Below are 18,103 nucleotides of genomic sequence, written 5' to 3'. Positions count from 1 at the left end.
GCCTTTTGCAATATGGAGTTATGCAGAAATGTTCTTTCTGGAGAATAGTGGCTTTCTCCTGTCAATCTTGCCAAGCACATCACTGTTGTTCAGTGTTCTGATGGCAGTGTCATGGTCATTGACATTTGCCAATAAAAGGAAGTTCTTTAGTTCATTAAAAATTATCCCAGGGTTCTTTGAGACCTTCTGGAATATTACATAACTTGCTCTTGCTGTAATATTGGTCGATATCCTCAACCATTCCTGAGGAGAGCAACAATGGTGTTGAATTGTCTCCATTAACATTGTATGCATGCTGAATGTTTACATTCTCTACACTTTTGCAAGTCTTTTGTATATCCTGCTGAACACATATTCTTCCAAAGAAAAAGGAGTAAGGGAAAAAGAGAAGATAGATTTAAACATTTTTGAAAGGATTAGTCCCCCATAAGCTGCCACAACACATCCGGTGTCTCAGAGAGCACAACCCAGCAACCAATATGTTATGCTGCGTGGCAGATTAGTTTCAGCATGCCTAATGCAGAACACTGTTGTAAAACCAGCTGCTGAGCATCCAACTATCTCCTAGGTGCGCTCCAGGCTGCTACCATTTCATTAACACTTCAAAGCCAGAACACTTTTACAAACTGTACGCATTTTCCCTGACAGTAAATACATTACTTCTTATATGGCTAAATCTGGTCATTCCACAAGAGTTTATAACAAACATGCATACCTAGCTGCTGCTTCCTGTTAGTATTTCCATCTGCCTAGTTCCTTTCAAGCATTCTATTTTGAGTGAGAATTGGCACAATTGCTAGGAGCACAATTTGTTGGAAAAACCACACATCTGGAGCAAAAATGGAAATGATCTGAGCAATCAGCCCATCATCATAAAACCTTATTTCAACTTCCTGCTAATTCCATGCAGTGTAGGTTACAATGAGCCACATGCCAGGCATTCTGCTGAAAACTGACTGCAACACAAACCATTCTAAACTTAAACCTTTTGTTTTAATAGACTACATGACAAAAGTATGCTACAAATAATAACTGTTATTCTTCTTAAAGTAGAAATATCTGCAAATGTCTCTTACATACTGTATCAACCTTAATAGCCAACGCAAACTGGGAAATCTCATATCTGTTGTCTTTCCGCAATGAGGTTGACATGGTTAATTCAAAATAAATCCAACAGAATGGTTTCCCAAGGTAATGACTTTCCTCTTCCCTTTTTTGTCTGTGAGTAAGAGGGAAAGGATGTATCGAGAACTGAATAAGACAAAGACTTTTTTCAAAGACTTTTCTTAATTTTATCTTTTTCCTTCTGAGTCCTTTATGACAAAGAGTTAGCATAATCTACTTCCTTTCACAGCACTGGATATATAAAAATGTGTTCTAAGTAACATTATGACTGGTGGCATTTCTTTTGGTCAAATTTTTCTTCCAATGAAACATATATTCTCTGTTGGCATCCAGTTACATGCCATAGAAGACAAAAATCTGCATGTTTAAAATCATATAGAACTGGTTAAAGAGTCAACTGCATTGTTTGGCACTTCAACCTTACTCAATTTGATAGCAATATTAACAATGAATACATAATAACCTTAAGTCAAAGTTTATTTAAGTCAAACTTTTAACTCAATGAGGTTTGTCAACTTAAATTTCAACTCTCAATTATTTCTAAATTCAAAATAATTATAGAAAGCAGTTCTTAAAATAATGAATATTTTACATCACTGTGTCTAGTTTCATTTCAGTTACAAATACAAGAAATATCAAACAATGGTTTGAAAGTGAGCTGCATATAAAGAAATTGTGAGATTTTAAGGAAAATTGATTCATGATTATGTTTTGGTGTGAAAAAAACTTAAAAAGACTATAACTCAGATTATAAAAATCAGTGTAGAACCAGCAGAAGATAATATACATAGCTCAGGACAGAAATGTAGAGTCCTTCATGCTCTCTGAGCTTATTTGTTTTCTTGCAGACATTTTATTCAGGTAACGAAAAATCTGCAAGAAAGCAACCATACTCGGAGAGCATCAAGAAGAGATTCTGGAAAAATATTAAGAAATAGGAAGTCTGTGGCAAAAAACTGGATGCAAAATCTATATTCTCACCTTTATGAAGATTTCTAAAGCCATTTAGCTATAGAAATGTTATGCATTCCCATTGTAACTCATAACTGTAATGGAATCAACTCAAGGAGGAAATGTCAAAGATTGGAGGCATGCTAAACTATTAGGATAAAAGAGATCTTAATTTTCCTTCCTATAATCTGGAAAAATATAGTTAAATGAAGAACAAGACCTGATAATGCTGGTATCTTCAAAGGTTAATAATGACCCTATAATATTCTTTTCTGTTTCCACTGCAGGTTGATACAAAGACAGTTGCATAATTAGATGGTAGATTGCTATCATTAATGACATTATCCAAGTTCCAATACTACTTAAGATTAGCCCCATTCCCACATCTTTTGTCATTCTGGAAGTAGAATGCTTGAGGAAAGCACAACGGAAAGTGAGAGTTGCAATAGAACTTGAGCTTTTCTTCCTTTCTGAAAAACGCCACCAGGGTTTAATAATTTCAGTTATTAAAAGTGAATAGCTGCATCCTTGATGGAGAAATGGTTTAACTACAAGAAAATATATGTATAATTTCCAAGTATGAGGCCTTCTGCCAAATTCCTTTAAATGCAGCTCACTCTCAAACCACCACACTAGGAGGCTCTTGGCTAATTAAGTTAAAAAGAGTACTAACCACTTTTCTCAAATGCTGGGGGTTCTAATGTAAGATTCATCCCATCTTTTAAGAAGAAATTAAGCTATCGCTGACATTAATAACTAAACAATTCTCCCTTTTCCAAGAATTACCACATAAATATACGAAGGATACCCACTGCCTATATCTTTGATGCTTCTGAAGCACTGCAATCAATAATAATATGTTCCCATGAGGGATTTCCAACAGATATTCATATGAGAATTCTAAACTATGCGCTCAAGAATATTGGGATTACAGCTCTCAAAATTTCACAGAACTACATATATAGGGAAACCTCCCTTTTTAAAAGGAAAACTTTTTAAACTTTTTTTTTAATTTCTTGCAGACATTTCATTAATTTCTGTAAATATGATGTAGTAGGTTAAGGCAGGGGTTCCCAACGTCCAGTCTATGGACCGGTACCGGTTTGTGACATGCCAGCAATCGGACGGCACAAACAAGCAAAGCCCCATCTGCAGGATGCAAGCAGCACAAAAACCACGCCTCTCCCGGTTTGTGGAAAAACCTCTCGCCACGTAACCGGTCCCTTGTGCCCAAAATGTTGGGGACCTCTGAGTTAAGGCATCAGGCTAGAAACAAGGAAATTTTTAGTTCTAGTTCTATTTTAAACACAAAGCTAGATCAGTCACTGTGTCTGGAAAAAGGCAATGGCAAACCACTTTTGAGAAACCTTGCCAAGAAAACTGCAGGGAAGAGAACTTGACACAACTGAAAGGTAAAAAAGCAAGAATATAGTATTGTGTAGGCCAGAGGTCCCTGACCTTTTGGGCACCAGGGACCAAAGGTTTTTCCGCAGACCGGAGGGTGCGTGGTTTTGTGTGCTGCCTGCATCCCACAGATGGGGCTTTGCTTGTTTGTGCGGCCAAGTTGCTGGCATGCTGACCGGGGGTTGGGGACCCCTGGTGTAAGGTTTAATAAAATCCTATATGGCTCTGAATGAAGTTATTTCAGAACTATCTCCACCAACCAGAACTGACTAGAACCGACTTACAGAAGAAATTCCTAATAATCCCTTATTATTTCTGTGAAAAAGCAGGTTCAGAAAACATTTTTTCCATTGCAGGTTTATGAAATTAGGATTTAATTAGTTTGTTTTAAAGTTTATATTTAATGTGGATATTTTAGTAATTTTACATTTTTATATCAGCTGTGAACATTTTAATTGTTGTAAGTTGCCACGAGGGAGGGAGGGAGGGAGGGAGGGAGGGAGGGAAGGAAGGAAGGAAGGAAGGAAGGAAGGAAGGAAGGAAGGAAGGAAGGAAGGAAGGAAGGAAGGAAGGAAGGAAGGAAGATTATGGCAGACTCAACACTTCCAATATGTCTCAGGATAAAGTTGAAATTAACTAAATATCTAAATATTTAGATGACTGGAAGTAACCTACATAAGTCCAAATATCGTAACTGGCTGCAAACTCTATTAAAATGTATTTCCCTGCTGTTATTCTTCCTTGTAGATGTAGAATGAATAGTAAAACAGAATCTCCAATTCAGAAAGTACACTAAACAAACTTATCTTGAATTGTTTACCAATCACATAAGCAACAAAGTAACAAAAGAACTGAATTGGCTTCATGTTTCAGCTGTATATATCAGCACATAATATGATAATAAACTAAGATTCTACACATTTATGGTTTGTTATGGTTTATAACATTGTGAGAACATAATTTTATATATTTATTATGTAGGCTGAAATACACAAGCTATTCTTTAATCTGAAATTCTTTTAATTCTGCCCACTTCAAACAGTGAGCAAAATGGAAAGAAATGGTTGGTCCTTGAAGCCTAAGGGAAATGGAAGAATATGCATTCTATATTATCTGTGGAACAGACTCAAAATAGATGATAAGAGCAAGCCAGCTGGGAACTAAATTTAAAATATAAATATGCTATTTTCTTGATCAACATATAATTCTTCCCTGTATTATATGTTAGTTGACCTTCTAACTACTAACTTAATAAACTGGAAAGCTAATTAATACATTATTATAGTTTGTATAATACCTGATATATAGCATTCTTTTGAACCTACTGCATATTTACTGATGTAAAATAATATTTCAGTTGCATATATTTGATTCATGTTATTTATCTTAATTCAATATTCACTGGACCAACCTCAATAATTCTAATACTATAGTCACATATACATAATGCATGCTCTGTCAAAAACATAAATACATAAACACACACACACATACTTAACAATGTATCACAAGGTAGAAAGCAATTTATAAAGAAAATATTAATTCATCTCACACACCATTATAAGTTAACTATTTTTTTCTCCATTACAAATATAATTTCATATTCTGAATTCTAAGGAGGCACTGTTTGTTCTTCAATGGTTCTCCACTTTCTTCCAAGGCCAATTCCATTTGGTGTTCTGCTATTTAACACTTACATGAAATTTCTGGGTGATATCACCCATCAATACAGGATTATGTATTATCAATAGGCTAATGCTGCTCAATTTTACATCTCTCCCCTGGCTTTTCCAGTGGTTGGACTTCAGGTCAACCCTGACAAGTCTGAACGGTTGTGGAGTTTTGCCCCCTCCCTTCCCCAGATCTAGTGATTTTTCATTGTTCATCATAAATCAGGTTACAGTCCCTGGTAAGTTAGAGAGTAGCCTGGAGCAGGGCTTTTCAACCAGTGGTACAGGTACCACCTGTGGTACATTGGCACCTGGCAGGTGGTACGCGACCATCCTAGAAAAGTGGTAGCAGGGGAGGGGAATGAGCTGAACCGGTTGCAGCAGCGCACAAGCCTGAGCGAGAGACGGCTGGAGCTGCAGGGCTGTCAGGGCTCAGCGGAAGCGCCAGGATCAGTGCCACTTTCCAGCTGATAGGTGCTTCTTCGGGGCTGTCAGGACTCAGTGGAAGCGCCAGGATCAGCGCCAGGCTCCAGCTGGAGCTCGGCGCTGATCCTGGCGCTTCTGCTGAGCCCTGAAGAAGCACCAATCAGCTGGAAAGCAGCACTGATCCTGGTACTTCTGCTGAGCCCAGAAGAAGCGCTGATCAGCTGAAATGTTGCAGCATCTCCAGGGTCTTGTGATTTACATTCAGATGCTTGGCAACTGATTCATATTTATGACGGTCACAGTGTCCCAGGGTCATGTGAAGTGACCAAAACCTGCTGCAAGCACCCAGCAGACGGGGGGAATAAAAACCAAACACCCCACACCCCCGCTGCCAATCCTCAACAGAAATGCTCACAACAATGAAAACCTCGGACAGGAGGAAGAGCGCCGCCGGGCGGCAGGCAGGAGTCTTGCTCGGCTGTGGCTTGGAGGGCACTTTTTTCAGTGCCATTGTAATTTCGAACAGTCACTAAGCGAACTGTTGTAAATCGAGGACTACCTGTACTTCATCACTTTTTTTCCTTTTTTTTTTTTTTGGTCATCAAGTTTTTGACACCTTGCTAGGCGACTGGTGGTACTCGGATATTGCCATATCCTAAAAGTGGTACAATGGGTGGAAAGGTTGAAAAGCCCTGGCCTGGAGGTTTTCTTGGATTCGTGACTCCTTCTCATGGACAGATGGCAGCTGTGAACAGGCCAGCTTTTGCACAAATGCACTTGTCCATCTGTTTCACCCACTGTTGGACTGGAAGGCACTACTCACTGTGACCCTCATTTATCACCTTCTGGATGCTGTATTGCACATACTTTACATAAGGCTTGAGCATTCAAAATCACCCCTGGGGGTGTGAGACAATATTCCAGGGGGTGCGAAAACTTGGATTTTCAAAATTATAGTGTACTGTATATCCATAACTTGTTGCCATTATTTCAAACTTTTGTAAGGGGTGCGAGAATATATCAGAAGCATTCTAGGGGTGCAAGGTATGGAAAAGGTTGGGAACCACTGTTCTATATTTTCTCATTCAAACAATTTGGGTATGTAAACTAAAAAACGCAAATTCTATTATTTTTTTCTGAACTTAGTTCTCAAGGAAGTTCCAGAACACTATGTATCTTGAAGGAATCTCCTAGGCATGACTTCTCTGTAAGTGCCCCTTCTCTGTAAAATAACATCCCCTTGGAAATTCATCGCCAGCTGTAAAGACTGTAAAATTTTCCAATATTTTTGGCAAAAAAAATCTAATTATTTTCCCTGTCAGTAAGTCCATTCTGGGCAAAACCACTTATTGTTCATAAATTCTTGCATTGAATGCTCTTAGGAAATCACTTGTAAATTGATATTTCACATATATTATTGATAATTGATAATGAAGCTTTAAATGAACACTTGTAGAATGAAAATCAAGAATCATGAAACTCTATAACTCTCAAATATTAGTGAACTATTGATGAAAAGAAAAGAAAAAATGCTGAAGAAAAATTATGAATTTACAGCTATAAAATGAGAATTGAAAAACTATTCCAACAGATAAGATTTTCCTAAACATTTGGAACCATAACAGTGTTTTTGTTTCAAACATTTATTATTGCAGTGTGTAATAAACTCTTACAATGCCTTACTGGGACATACCTTTTTAAAGTTCCTTGATTTTAGCAACCTTTTAGCAAACACTACTCAGCTGATACAATGCAAAACACCTTTGTTATTTATAGTATCACTTTAGAAATTGTGTAAATAAGCTCATACTCCTGGTGTGATCCCAGTACAAAAAAAGGAAGCACTTACTGCCATTGTCATCAGAATCTTCACTGCTGCTGGGAAGTCGACCACGTTTCATGATCTTCCTGAGTAACAGCAGGCAGCCTGTGAAGCAATGCAACAAAAGTTAACCCACAGCAACAGTCATCAGGTTTTGATAAAGAGCATTCCAAGACTAACTAATCAGAAATGAAAACAAAATTAAGCAGCACAACTATAAGCAATAAATATAAATAAAAAACTCTATTTGCATGAATTATCCAGGATGCCCACCCACAAACACAGAAATTTCAGGATAAATCACAAAAACCTCAAGCCTTCAGGCCGATGTATATATTTTTAATGTCTTTAATAGTAGCCAAGTCAAAGGAATTGCAACAGAGCCTCCACAACCTTGCCTATATATGGCATCTAGATATAATGGGTAACATGATTCTTAAAACCTTTTATAGGTCTGAGACTTTAAGAACACAAGATTGATAATAAAAAGAAAACTCCATACAGGTAATCCTTGACCTGAATTGATTTCAGAATTAGTTGTAAATTGTTCCAATACTAAGTCAAGGCATCATGTGACTGGACCCATTTTCTTGTAGCAGTTATTAAGCCAACACCAAGTTATTAAGCAAATCCATTTTACCCAATAGGCTTTTTGTTTTGCTAAAAACTGAAAGTAAACCCTGGAAATCAGCAAAAAAAATGTTGCACATCAGTCACATGACTGCAGGCTTTAAACAGTCATAAAGATGGTCTGGTTGCTTAGAACCCAAAAAGCGATAATGTTGTAACTTTAAATGTTCATTCTCTAATTAAACTACTGGCCTGTGGGCCGAATGCATCATAGCGAAACCGCACCCACCCCATTACTGGCAATGGCAAAAAAGTCACGATGTCGCAACACGTCACGTGACATTGCGAGTTTGACACCCCTGCTCTAGTGTATCTCCTTAGCCTGGTAGCCACTGTCGTGACAATTTGTTTTAACGTCTCAATGGCTACAGATGGAGTTAGGCTCTTATATTTTTTCAGTAGCTGAGACTTATCCCTAATCTTCACACCTTTCGGTAATTGCATCAGCTGGCTAACCTTTCTCTGAGTTGCCTTGTTTGTGTGTGTGTGTGTGTGTGTGTGTGTGTGTGTGAACGTACTGCTGTTCCTCTTGATTCTGTAGCCAAGCATCTCCAGGATTACAGCAGCTGTAGTGTATATCAGTTCACTGGTCTGAGTTATCATGATAATAGGGATTGTTGTGAGGGTTGTGTTGACATCTTCTAGCATATTATCTGATGGTATTTCTCTGCTGAGCCTTGGTAATCGGTCTCAAGGGTTGATTGTAGCTAGTTTACTCATGACCTTATACCTCATCTCAGCAGCTGTGCTTTGGAATGGAGAGGGTGGTGGTGACATTCCAGCTTCAGATATTGGCTGCACATCCAGTTGTTCTTCCGGGTATTTTTGATTATGAGATATGTTTAGTTGATCTACCTCTTCCAACAGAGCAAATGCTATATATATATATATAGATTTCATGACTTAATTAGATACTTTATGCTATTTTAATAGTTTTTCTGGAGACGTCTACTAGCCCATAGACTGCTAAGTTTAAAAATTACGTTGCTACATAACTTGACCTGCAGATCTTTATATACTTAAAAAGGATTTACTTATGAAGAGTCACCTAAGCTGTATGACTATGGTAGTCTCTCTACATGTGCTATACAGTTATGACTTTCTGAAATAATTTCTTCAATTGAGTTGTGCAGCCATGATGACCAATATTAAGTTTTCAGTTAATTATATAACTTTCTTTCAAATCTGGGAATTCTAGCTACAATCACAAAGTGATACTTTGAACAGTATGCTGAGCACCATTAACTGCTTCTGTGGAATAAACAAAATGATGCTTGTATTTTTCTTAATTTAAAAATCAAAATAATCATGGCCTAAGAGTAAGTTAATAAGATATTTTAGCCCAAGATAGAATCAAGAAGGATTCTGCAAAGTTGATGTAATATTTTGGTGCACCAATAAATAATGTACCTAAGAATATGCCAAAAAAGGAGACTATTTGAAGCTCAGGGTTAAAACACCGATGCATATGTGAGTTTCAGTTTATTACTGAAAACCATGTATGGGTCAAGACAGAAAAATAATTCAAAATAATTCAAATTCCTGAACTCTTTAATAAGATTTCAGTTATCTTACTCTTCAACATGACTCTCACAATTGCTAAATAAAATAGTAGTGGGGGGATATCAAGTTCTAAAATATAAGAAATGTAGAGGAGTATTCATTTCATTCAATAATCACAATAAAAGTAGCCTTTAAATGTGGGGGGGCACTGTCATTTTGAAACAATAAACTTGAAAAAATACCATCATATTGAGTTGTTAACCTTTATAGATTTATGATTATTTTGTCTCTTTATTACAAGAGCAGAAAGCAAAATCAAAAAATAGTGCAGAAAGTATGTCTGCATTTTCATATTGAATCTTGGTATCTTTATGATAGAATCTAAGGCAGCATGCATGGGAAAGCTCTCAATTTGAGATTACTTACTGTCATCCAGAATACAGCAATAGAATAGATGGCTTAATGTAGAATGGCATTCTATGTAATTACAAAATTTTTGCTGAAGTCCAGAACTGATTTGGCTTAAGGGGACTCAACTGTGTCTTGAAACTTATGAATTCCCCCAGAAGAACAAGTGTTGTTTCTACAACATGAAAATCTGTCTCATCTCATGTATCTGCGGGACCACCTTTCCCTAAGGACATCTACCTGTTCTATTAGGTTAGTTAGGTCCTAACTATTAGGTCCTAGTCCCTTCCCTTAAACACTGCCATCTAATAGGAACTAGGATATGTGCCTTTTCCATGGCAGCTCCTGCCCTATGAAATACTCTTTCCCCTAGGACAGGGGTAGGCAACCTCGGCTCTTTTATGACTCATGGACTTCAACTCACAGAATTCCTGAGTCAGCTATGCTGACTCAGGAATTCTGTGAGTTGAAGTCCATGAGTCATAAAAGAGCCGAGGTTGCCTACCCCTGCCCTAGGTTATACACGTTTAAAATAAATAAATAAATAAATGTCTCATGTTATATTTCCCAAAGTTCTCAATTTCTTTCTTTATATAAGTCTTTCTCCTTGACCATTTTGATGGATTCATTCCATAGTTATCTTGAATTGGTTTCCATTATATAACAATCTTATAATCTGATAAAAGAGGGAAATTGATATCAGTAGCATGCTATAGACCTTGATTTCTATATCATAGTTGCTCTTCCTTCTCCAAAACAGGTCAATTTAAGCATTCAAATTTATGATCACATACACTATTCTTTAATCTAAGAATATGATAACTGAGAAACCAGGGCCATGTATGCTCACACAATTCTTAGATGTTGCTTGAAAATTTCTAAAATACTTTGTAATGGAAAGTGGAAGGGATTGACACATGGGAAATAATAATTTTTATACTGCAATGAATTATAAATATAAAATTATATTAAACCCATTCTGTATTTTGTAATGAGGCTCTTAGAATGACATTCAGAGACCAAGTATGGCACTTGCCCCTGAAGTTATATACCTCTGCCTCAGATTGTAATAACATCACTAAATTAAAAAAAACTGCAAATGGTTGATTATCAACTTCCCAATACAAAAGAATACTGCAGAAAATATTTACCTTAGCCATTTAGAAATAATCCATTAAAACGAAGAAGTCTAAATGTATTTGCTACTGGAAAAGACAACACCATTTTTTCCCTCCCATTTTCCATCCTGTGAATAAGTTCCAGTGAGAGTTCAGAAAGCATTGGAGTTGCCCAAACCAAATTAATAGCATTATTCTTTGCTACTGAATTAACAGTGTATTCACCGACAGTAAGGCTTAGTTCTAACTGTTCATTAGGTAATATAAAACTAACACACAAAATAAATCAAATATATTTTTATTTCCCAAGGATATTAATACACGAGAGTGCCAGTATATATCATCAAGAGTGTGATAGATTGATCAACAGCATATGGGGAAAATGTAGCTTGAAAATGACTACAATTATTTTTTAATGGATGAAGAGAAACATTATATATGGACATTAAATGTGTATCCCCAGGTCAAAGCTTTTATAACTTGTATTTCCTCCTACAGTAATTTTAATGACTTCCATAAACCTCTGGGTAAAAAGGATTTATAATTCTAGTTCTGACAAATCATTAACTAGAAGCAGTGTTAAAACAAACTCTAAAATAAACTGCATAAAACCACTACAGGAATAGCACAAGAATGCAAGAAGAGTCTTCTCCTGCAAAGCATACTAATATTGAAGTAATATGAGCTGAGCCAAGTACTCAATTTCAAAAATTTTAATAGTCAGAACTGCACTTCCTGGTTGGGACTTAACATAAACAAAATAACTTAAGAACACAAAATAATAAATCTCCACATAAGTTCTCAATGGATTTCAGGAAATATTTTACATAACCTTTTGGCACTACAAAATATTAATATGTCAAAGAAATGTTTTTCTGTCTATTGATTACAGTGATCACAAAATAATGTACTGATTTCTTTGATTTAACCAACTACCAGTGATTTTGGCAGACGTAAACTGGATTATATGTATCTTTCTAGATCAGGGGTCTTCAAACTTGGCCCTTTTATGACTTGTGGACTTCAACTCCCAGAATTCCTCAGCCAGGCATGCTGGCTGAGAAATTCTGGGAGTTGGAAGTCCACAAGTCATAGAAGGACCAAGTTTGGAGACCCCTGGTCTAAATTAATCTAGTTCTTCCCCATCAGATGATGATTAATGGTGTGAATACATTTCAACAATAAAATCCCATGCCACAATCACATGTACTAACAGCATTGGTTTTGCTATACAATACCAAATGAAAGAAGCAGGAAGAAACTCGTTTGTGATTTTAGTTTAAGCATCTATGTTAATATCAGTAGAACTAGACTGAAAATTGCAGATTATAGAAGTCTGTTTAGAAAATCTACATCACTTGTTACATAGCATATCTTAAGAGCAGGCATATCAAACTGCGGGCCCACTGGCCAGATGCGTCACACCGAAACCGCGCCCACCCCATTGCCAGCAATGGGGGAAAAGTCGCGATATGTCATGCGACATCACGAGTTTGACATGCCTGTCTTAGAGTGAAAGTTTCTCACAAGTGCATATTTTAGAACAAGAGTTCCAAATCCCTGGTGCTGGTCCACCACTCATTGGGAACTGAGCCGCACAAGCAATGGGCGAGCACGCAAAGCTTTATTTGCGCAAATGGCGCATGCACGAAACCATCCCCTTACCTCCACGACCACAACTGGTCTGCAGAGCCAGAAAGGTTGGGGACCACTCTTTTAGAATACAGAACTACTAATAGAGAACAGACATACAAGTCTGGATAATCAGCATAAGAAGGTGCAAATACAGACTTTTTCCAGATCAGCTGAGCCAAACTGTAGCAATGATAATTTAACTTTACCAAGTCTGAGTCCAAGTTGTGCTTATGGCATCCATTAAGAGCAATGGAAAGCTGTATTTATGATTATGTATCGCAATGGTGTACAGTTAGTCCTTGACTTATGACATTTGAGGCCAAAATTTGTGTTGATAAGTGAGACATTTGTTAAGTGAGTTTTACCCCATTTTATGATCTTCTTTGCCACAGTTAAGTGAATCACTGCAGTTAAGTTAATAACACGGTTAAGTGAATCTAGCTTCCTCATTGACTTTCTCTGTCAGAGGTCACAAAAGGTGATTACATGGGCTCAGGTCACTGCAACTGTCATAAATATAAATCAGTTACCATGCAGCTGAATTTTGATTACATGACTATGAGGACATTGCAACAGTCATAAGTATGAAATATAGTCATAAGTCACTCTTTTCAGTGTCATCGTAACTTCAAATGGCCACTAAACGAACTGCTATAAGTCAAGGCCTACCTGTACTTAGTATCCTATAAATAAATCCAAAAGTTTAAAAGCCAAGCTGCTATTCTGTTATTTCGTTAATGTCAATATTTCAAGACATACATTCTGAAGTTACAAAATCAATATCACAATCTAATTTGTAATATCTCTATGAAATAATTAGAAGTTGCACATGCACTATTTTAAAAGCAAAAAGAATTTAACTTTACCTATATGAGTTACCAGTGTCATCCAAGATAAGTAAAAATTGAATATCCACCTAAAGTGACTTTTTTGTACTCTGTTGTAAATATAACTTAAATCATTTCTTTTTGCAAAATTAAGTACCCACAAGAATTAATTTGTGAACACACTCCACTGCTTTTGAGCTTCTTGGGAGTGGGACAAAGATTCCAAGAAATCCCACAAATATATTTGTCTAAAAAGTATGGATTCTCTGTTTGGCATTGATTTAACAGGAGGGTTCTTAATTGAGAGATGAAAGGAATGACTTTTCAAACTGGATCTTAGCTTGCCAGTGACATTTCTACATGCAGAATCTTAGAAGACCCGTCACAGAATTCATTGTAACACTCTCATCTTCAGCATCCGAATCAGGAGGCTACAGCAAATAAAAAGCTACACCAGTCCTGTAACCAGCTCACCGATTTTTCCCAATTCCACAGGCTCTTGAACGACCTTTTCAATCTCATCACTCGCTGAACGCAACAACACCCTACCCACCAACGCCAAGAGTAAGGTGAATAGTGCAGGAAGAACAAGCCGTCTTTCCAGAGAAAGGTCTGCGAACCGAGTTTGGGGGCGGAAGGCGGCTGACTAGCCAAACGCCAGCAATATCACCGTTACAAGTCTCTGCGTTTGAAACTGATCAAGCCCCCGCGGCGCATCCTCCAGTCTCTCTCCTTCCGCTCCGCCCTCTTCCCCAGCTGCACCAATCCGCACAGCCCCGGTTGCAAATCAAACTTGGTGCTCCCGGCGGAGCTTCGCTTCCCAAATCCACCGCTGCTCGCGCAAAGCTGTAGCGCAGCCCTCCCTCCTCCTTGATCTCCATGTTGTAACGTCTGGGGAAAGAGGGAGGGGACTGGAGGGGAGGGTTCGTGGACTGAGGGGCAGGAGCAGCGAATATCTCCGAGGCCCTGCTTCTGTTCCCACCCGCCGTTCGCCCGTCTCTCTCCTCCCACTCGACAGTTCTGGAAACTGTATCACCCCGTCAAGAGGAAATCATCCAGCAAGCAGTTGCAAACGAATCAACGCCCTCTAGTCCCCGCTCGCTAGAGAGAAGCGATGGGGGGGGGGGGAGAAGCACGTTAAGATACAAACCCCATAATAAAGGGTGGTTAAAAGGGACTAGGAACGCAATTGCTTCTCCGGGACCTTGCAAAGATCGAAGATAGAAAGTGATAAGACCAAAGGTGATGGGCATGCAGAAAGGCCCTGGGGGCTTTGTCTAATTTCGACAAAAACGCTTATGCACGTTCTTCCTCCCACCCACATCGCTCCTCCTGGAGGCGGGAGGAGCCGACCAGGGCCCGTTCGGTGGCAAAGTAGTAGCTATTTGAACACACCATCGCCTACATCCATTTTGATGGGGAGAGGGGGAAACGTGTTTCCACATCCCTCCAACTGAGCTTGAGTTCCGCCCGTCCTATCCACCGTTCTTTCATTGACCTATTTTATCTCCGTTAATAAGTAACGTCGCAAATCGGGGATTTCTTAGCTCAGGCCAGTCCGCTTGGGTACACCTTTTGACGTTTCCAATAGGAAACGCTGCATTATCATCATGCTACCCCCTGTACGATTTCCCAAGTGGGGCGGGAAAAAAGGTGGTCCACCACTATCCGACGTTACCTCTGAAAAAGCCCCACGGTGGTGTTTCGCGACTCTACTTGAGAAGCAACTGGCAGCTCCGCGACTAATTCAGAGGGATTTGAGAACAAATTCTAACCCTCGGGGATGAAGCGTGGTTTGAAAAGTTTGTGCCCCCACTTGCGAGTGTTTGTGGCTGCACAGCAACGGCGCAGGTATTTCGGTGCCCCCCCTTCGGTTAAAATGGGAGGAGTACAATTGCTCAGAAAGAATGGAGAAGTTCAGGTTTTTTGCTGACGCCGCGCACCTGCCTGTTGACCCGCCGGCCGGCTAATCTGCCAAGCACCCAAGATTCCTTGCCTTCGAGCGCAGCCCAGCGAAGAAACCCCGCCTTCTCACGAGGGCGGAGGGGCTAATGACGGTAGCAAATGAGACTCTTCTGAAGAGGTTAGAATCCCAGGCAATATTCCACGTTTTGTCCTCTTCCCTGCGTTAATCATCTACGCCAGCAGCAGCAGCAGCAAGAGCGTCGAGCCTCGACAATCTGCTGCCACCCAGCAGAATAGCGGTTGAATAACACGCTCCGTTGCTAAAAGACACCACACACCCCTTGTTTTCATACTACCCATATGCTCACACTTCCTTAACACGTGCACTTTCGGGGTCTTCCCACTTGCAGCCCAACAGGCGCGGGAAAAGCATTTCGGGCTTCTGGTGCGAGTATCAGGCTGATGTGCTTTTTTTTTAAAGACTCAAGGTGCCCATTTAACTAAAAAAAAAACCCTAAGATGCTCGTCTCCAGAAATACAGTACTTGAACTGCATTAAGTTCATTACCATATGTGTATATATATATATTATTTGACCAATATCTGCACCACCGCTTCTAAATACATTTGGAGCCAAATTTGATCTATTAAGAAAAGGAGCATTTGTCAGTAAAAGGTGTTTTATCATCTTTTCCCCTCCGTATCCTGCTTGCCCTTGGATTAATGCAACGGATATTCCGAACATGTGGGTGACACGGCGACGGATTCTGGTTCTGGCCACCCCTCCCCCCCCTGCTTTTTAAAGCTGTCTTAAAAGGACCTGTGCTCTGCCATTGCCATCTGTCTTCCAAGTTGTTAAAACGCGCTTCCACTTTTCCGTTACGGCTGATCTATCCCTCATTCAGCGTGGACGCATTTTAGGCTGGCCCGTCCTTCTTACCCACAAAGAAAACTGTTTGCAAAAGTCTCTGGATCAATTACAAATGAACCCATTAAGTCTGGAAGGAAGAGAGCCCAACAATATTGTCATTGTTATTATTATTGATCCCTCTACAACCCGATTCATTCATCTGGCTCATCCGACTAAGCTTCTGGGTTTGCCAAAATCTAAGTCTGCAGCGACAGAAAATACAGCCAGCCCTTTACCTCCCCTTCCCCTCCCCTCCCCCCCGCAATTCGGATGTTCTCCAACGTTCCAAAATAATCGGATTTTTCCTTTCCTCCTCCCTCGCCCCCACCCCCTTCCTCCCCAGCAATGTACAAGTTGCTTATGGGATAGCGAAGCTGCAACTCAACTGCCTCCTCTTTTTGCTCCCTATCAAGGAGCAAATCTTTTGGCGCCATATTAATGACGTACTATATTATTTCCACTAGGCAGCGACCTTCGGCATTAAATTGCTCTCTAGCTGCTTCTGGAGAACTCCAAAGCTAAGCGACCAAAAAAAAAAACAAAAAAAAAAAACAACCCACCACCACCACCACACATCAAATATGGCTGTGCAAGGCAGCTCCTTCTGCGGCGACGGGCGGAAAGGCGAACGTAAGGAACTGCCTGTCCACAGTTACCTGCTGCTGTTGCCGCCGAGATGGTTGCCAGTCAGGTTGGAGTTTCTCTGCGCGAAGGGCTCCGTGCTGCCTCATGAGTTCAGACAAGCATTGGAGAATGGGAGCAGATTGTGTCTCTCTTCATACACACACACACTCACACCGAAGGGAAACGAGAGAGAGAGAGAGAGAGAGACTCTCACTCTGACTGACGTTTTTACTTGTTATGGAGGAAGGACTCTGTGAATCAAACTCATTTCTGGGTCACTGCTGCCACAGGGGGGAGCTACTTTAATCCCCTGCCAAAACTAGAGGGAGGGGTGGAGAAGAGAGACAGAAATAGGGTGGGGAGGAGGAGTGGAGGCAAGAAAAAGAGAGAGAGAGCGGGAGGGAGGGACTGGGAAACCATTGCACTTGGAAACCGTCTGCTTTTAACCCTTTGCAGCCCAACAAGCTGAAGATGTCATGCTCCATTAACACAAACAAGAGGCACTATCTCTTCTGGAGTTTTGCATCCAGGGACCTGCCTTTTGGGGAAAGAAAATGTATAGCGGAACGGGTTAAGGAAGAAGTTAAAATTTGCACATCCCAATATTGCCAGCTGTTTTAAAAGGAAGAAAAAAGGTTCTCTGGCTGACATATGGGAAGACTACTTTCTTTAAAAGGACACACCATTTGCCTCGCATTAAAAAAAATAGGATATTATTTTAGAGAATAAAAACACAAAAGTAGCCAGGGAGACATATGCAGACATACAATGTTCTATTTGGGATCTTCTTTGGATGTTTTAAATTGTTTGGGTGAGTGACAGTCCATGTGCCAGAAAAAGCGGTTTTGAACTAGGTGACAGGCATCCATAAATCAGCTTCCTTCCCCCAAAGTTATTTTATTATTGTTGATATGTGTGCTTCGATTTTTTTCATTTTTTAAAGTATATAGTAAGTCTCTTATTTTATTTTGGCACTGCCAACTCCAGAGTAACAATAGATTACCCATTACAACAGTCTTGTCTAATGGGACATTTTGCAGATTATGTTCCCATTTACCTGACTCATAACCATTAGACTGATCTCCATTAATATGAAGAAAAAACTAGAATGGAGCGATACAAGGTAATGAAACTCCTTGCGAGTTA

General features: G+C 39.5%; 1 protein-coding gene across 1 annotated transcript in view; it reads right to left on the bottom strand.

Annotated features, from left to right (window-relative positions):
• JADE1 (jade family PHD finger 1) overlaps positions 1-17,009 on the bottom strand; it is a 61,747-nt gene extending 44,738 nt beyond the window's left edge. Inside the window, exons 1-2 of the mRNA XM_029284647.1 lie at positions 16,990-17,009; positions 7,426-7,503 (exon numbers count right to left, since the gene is read on the bottom strand). Of these exons, the coding sequence (XP_029140480.1) occupies positions 7,426-7,477 (52 nt within the window). The 5' untranslated portion in view covers positions 7,478-7,503; positions 16,990-17,009. The remainder of the gene's footprint in view (positions 1-7,425; positions 7,504-16,989) is intronic.
• Between the last annotated feature and the right edge of the window lie 1,094 nt (positions 17,010-18,103).

Source organism: Protobothrops mucrosquamatus, unplaced genomic scaffold (assembly GCF_001527695.2).
Source record: "Protobothrops mucrosquamatus isolate PMUCROS unplaced genomic scaffold, P.Mucros_1.0 scaffold789, whole genome shotgun sequence".
NCBI lineage: Eukaryota > Metazoa > Chordata > Lepidosauria > Squamata > Viperidae > Protobothrops > Protobothrops mucrosquamatus.
Note: the sequence above shows the minus strand (reverse complement) of the source record. Positions and strands in the feature narration are given on the sequence as shown.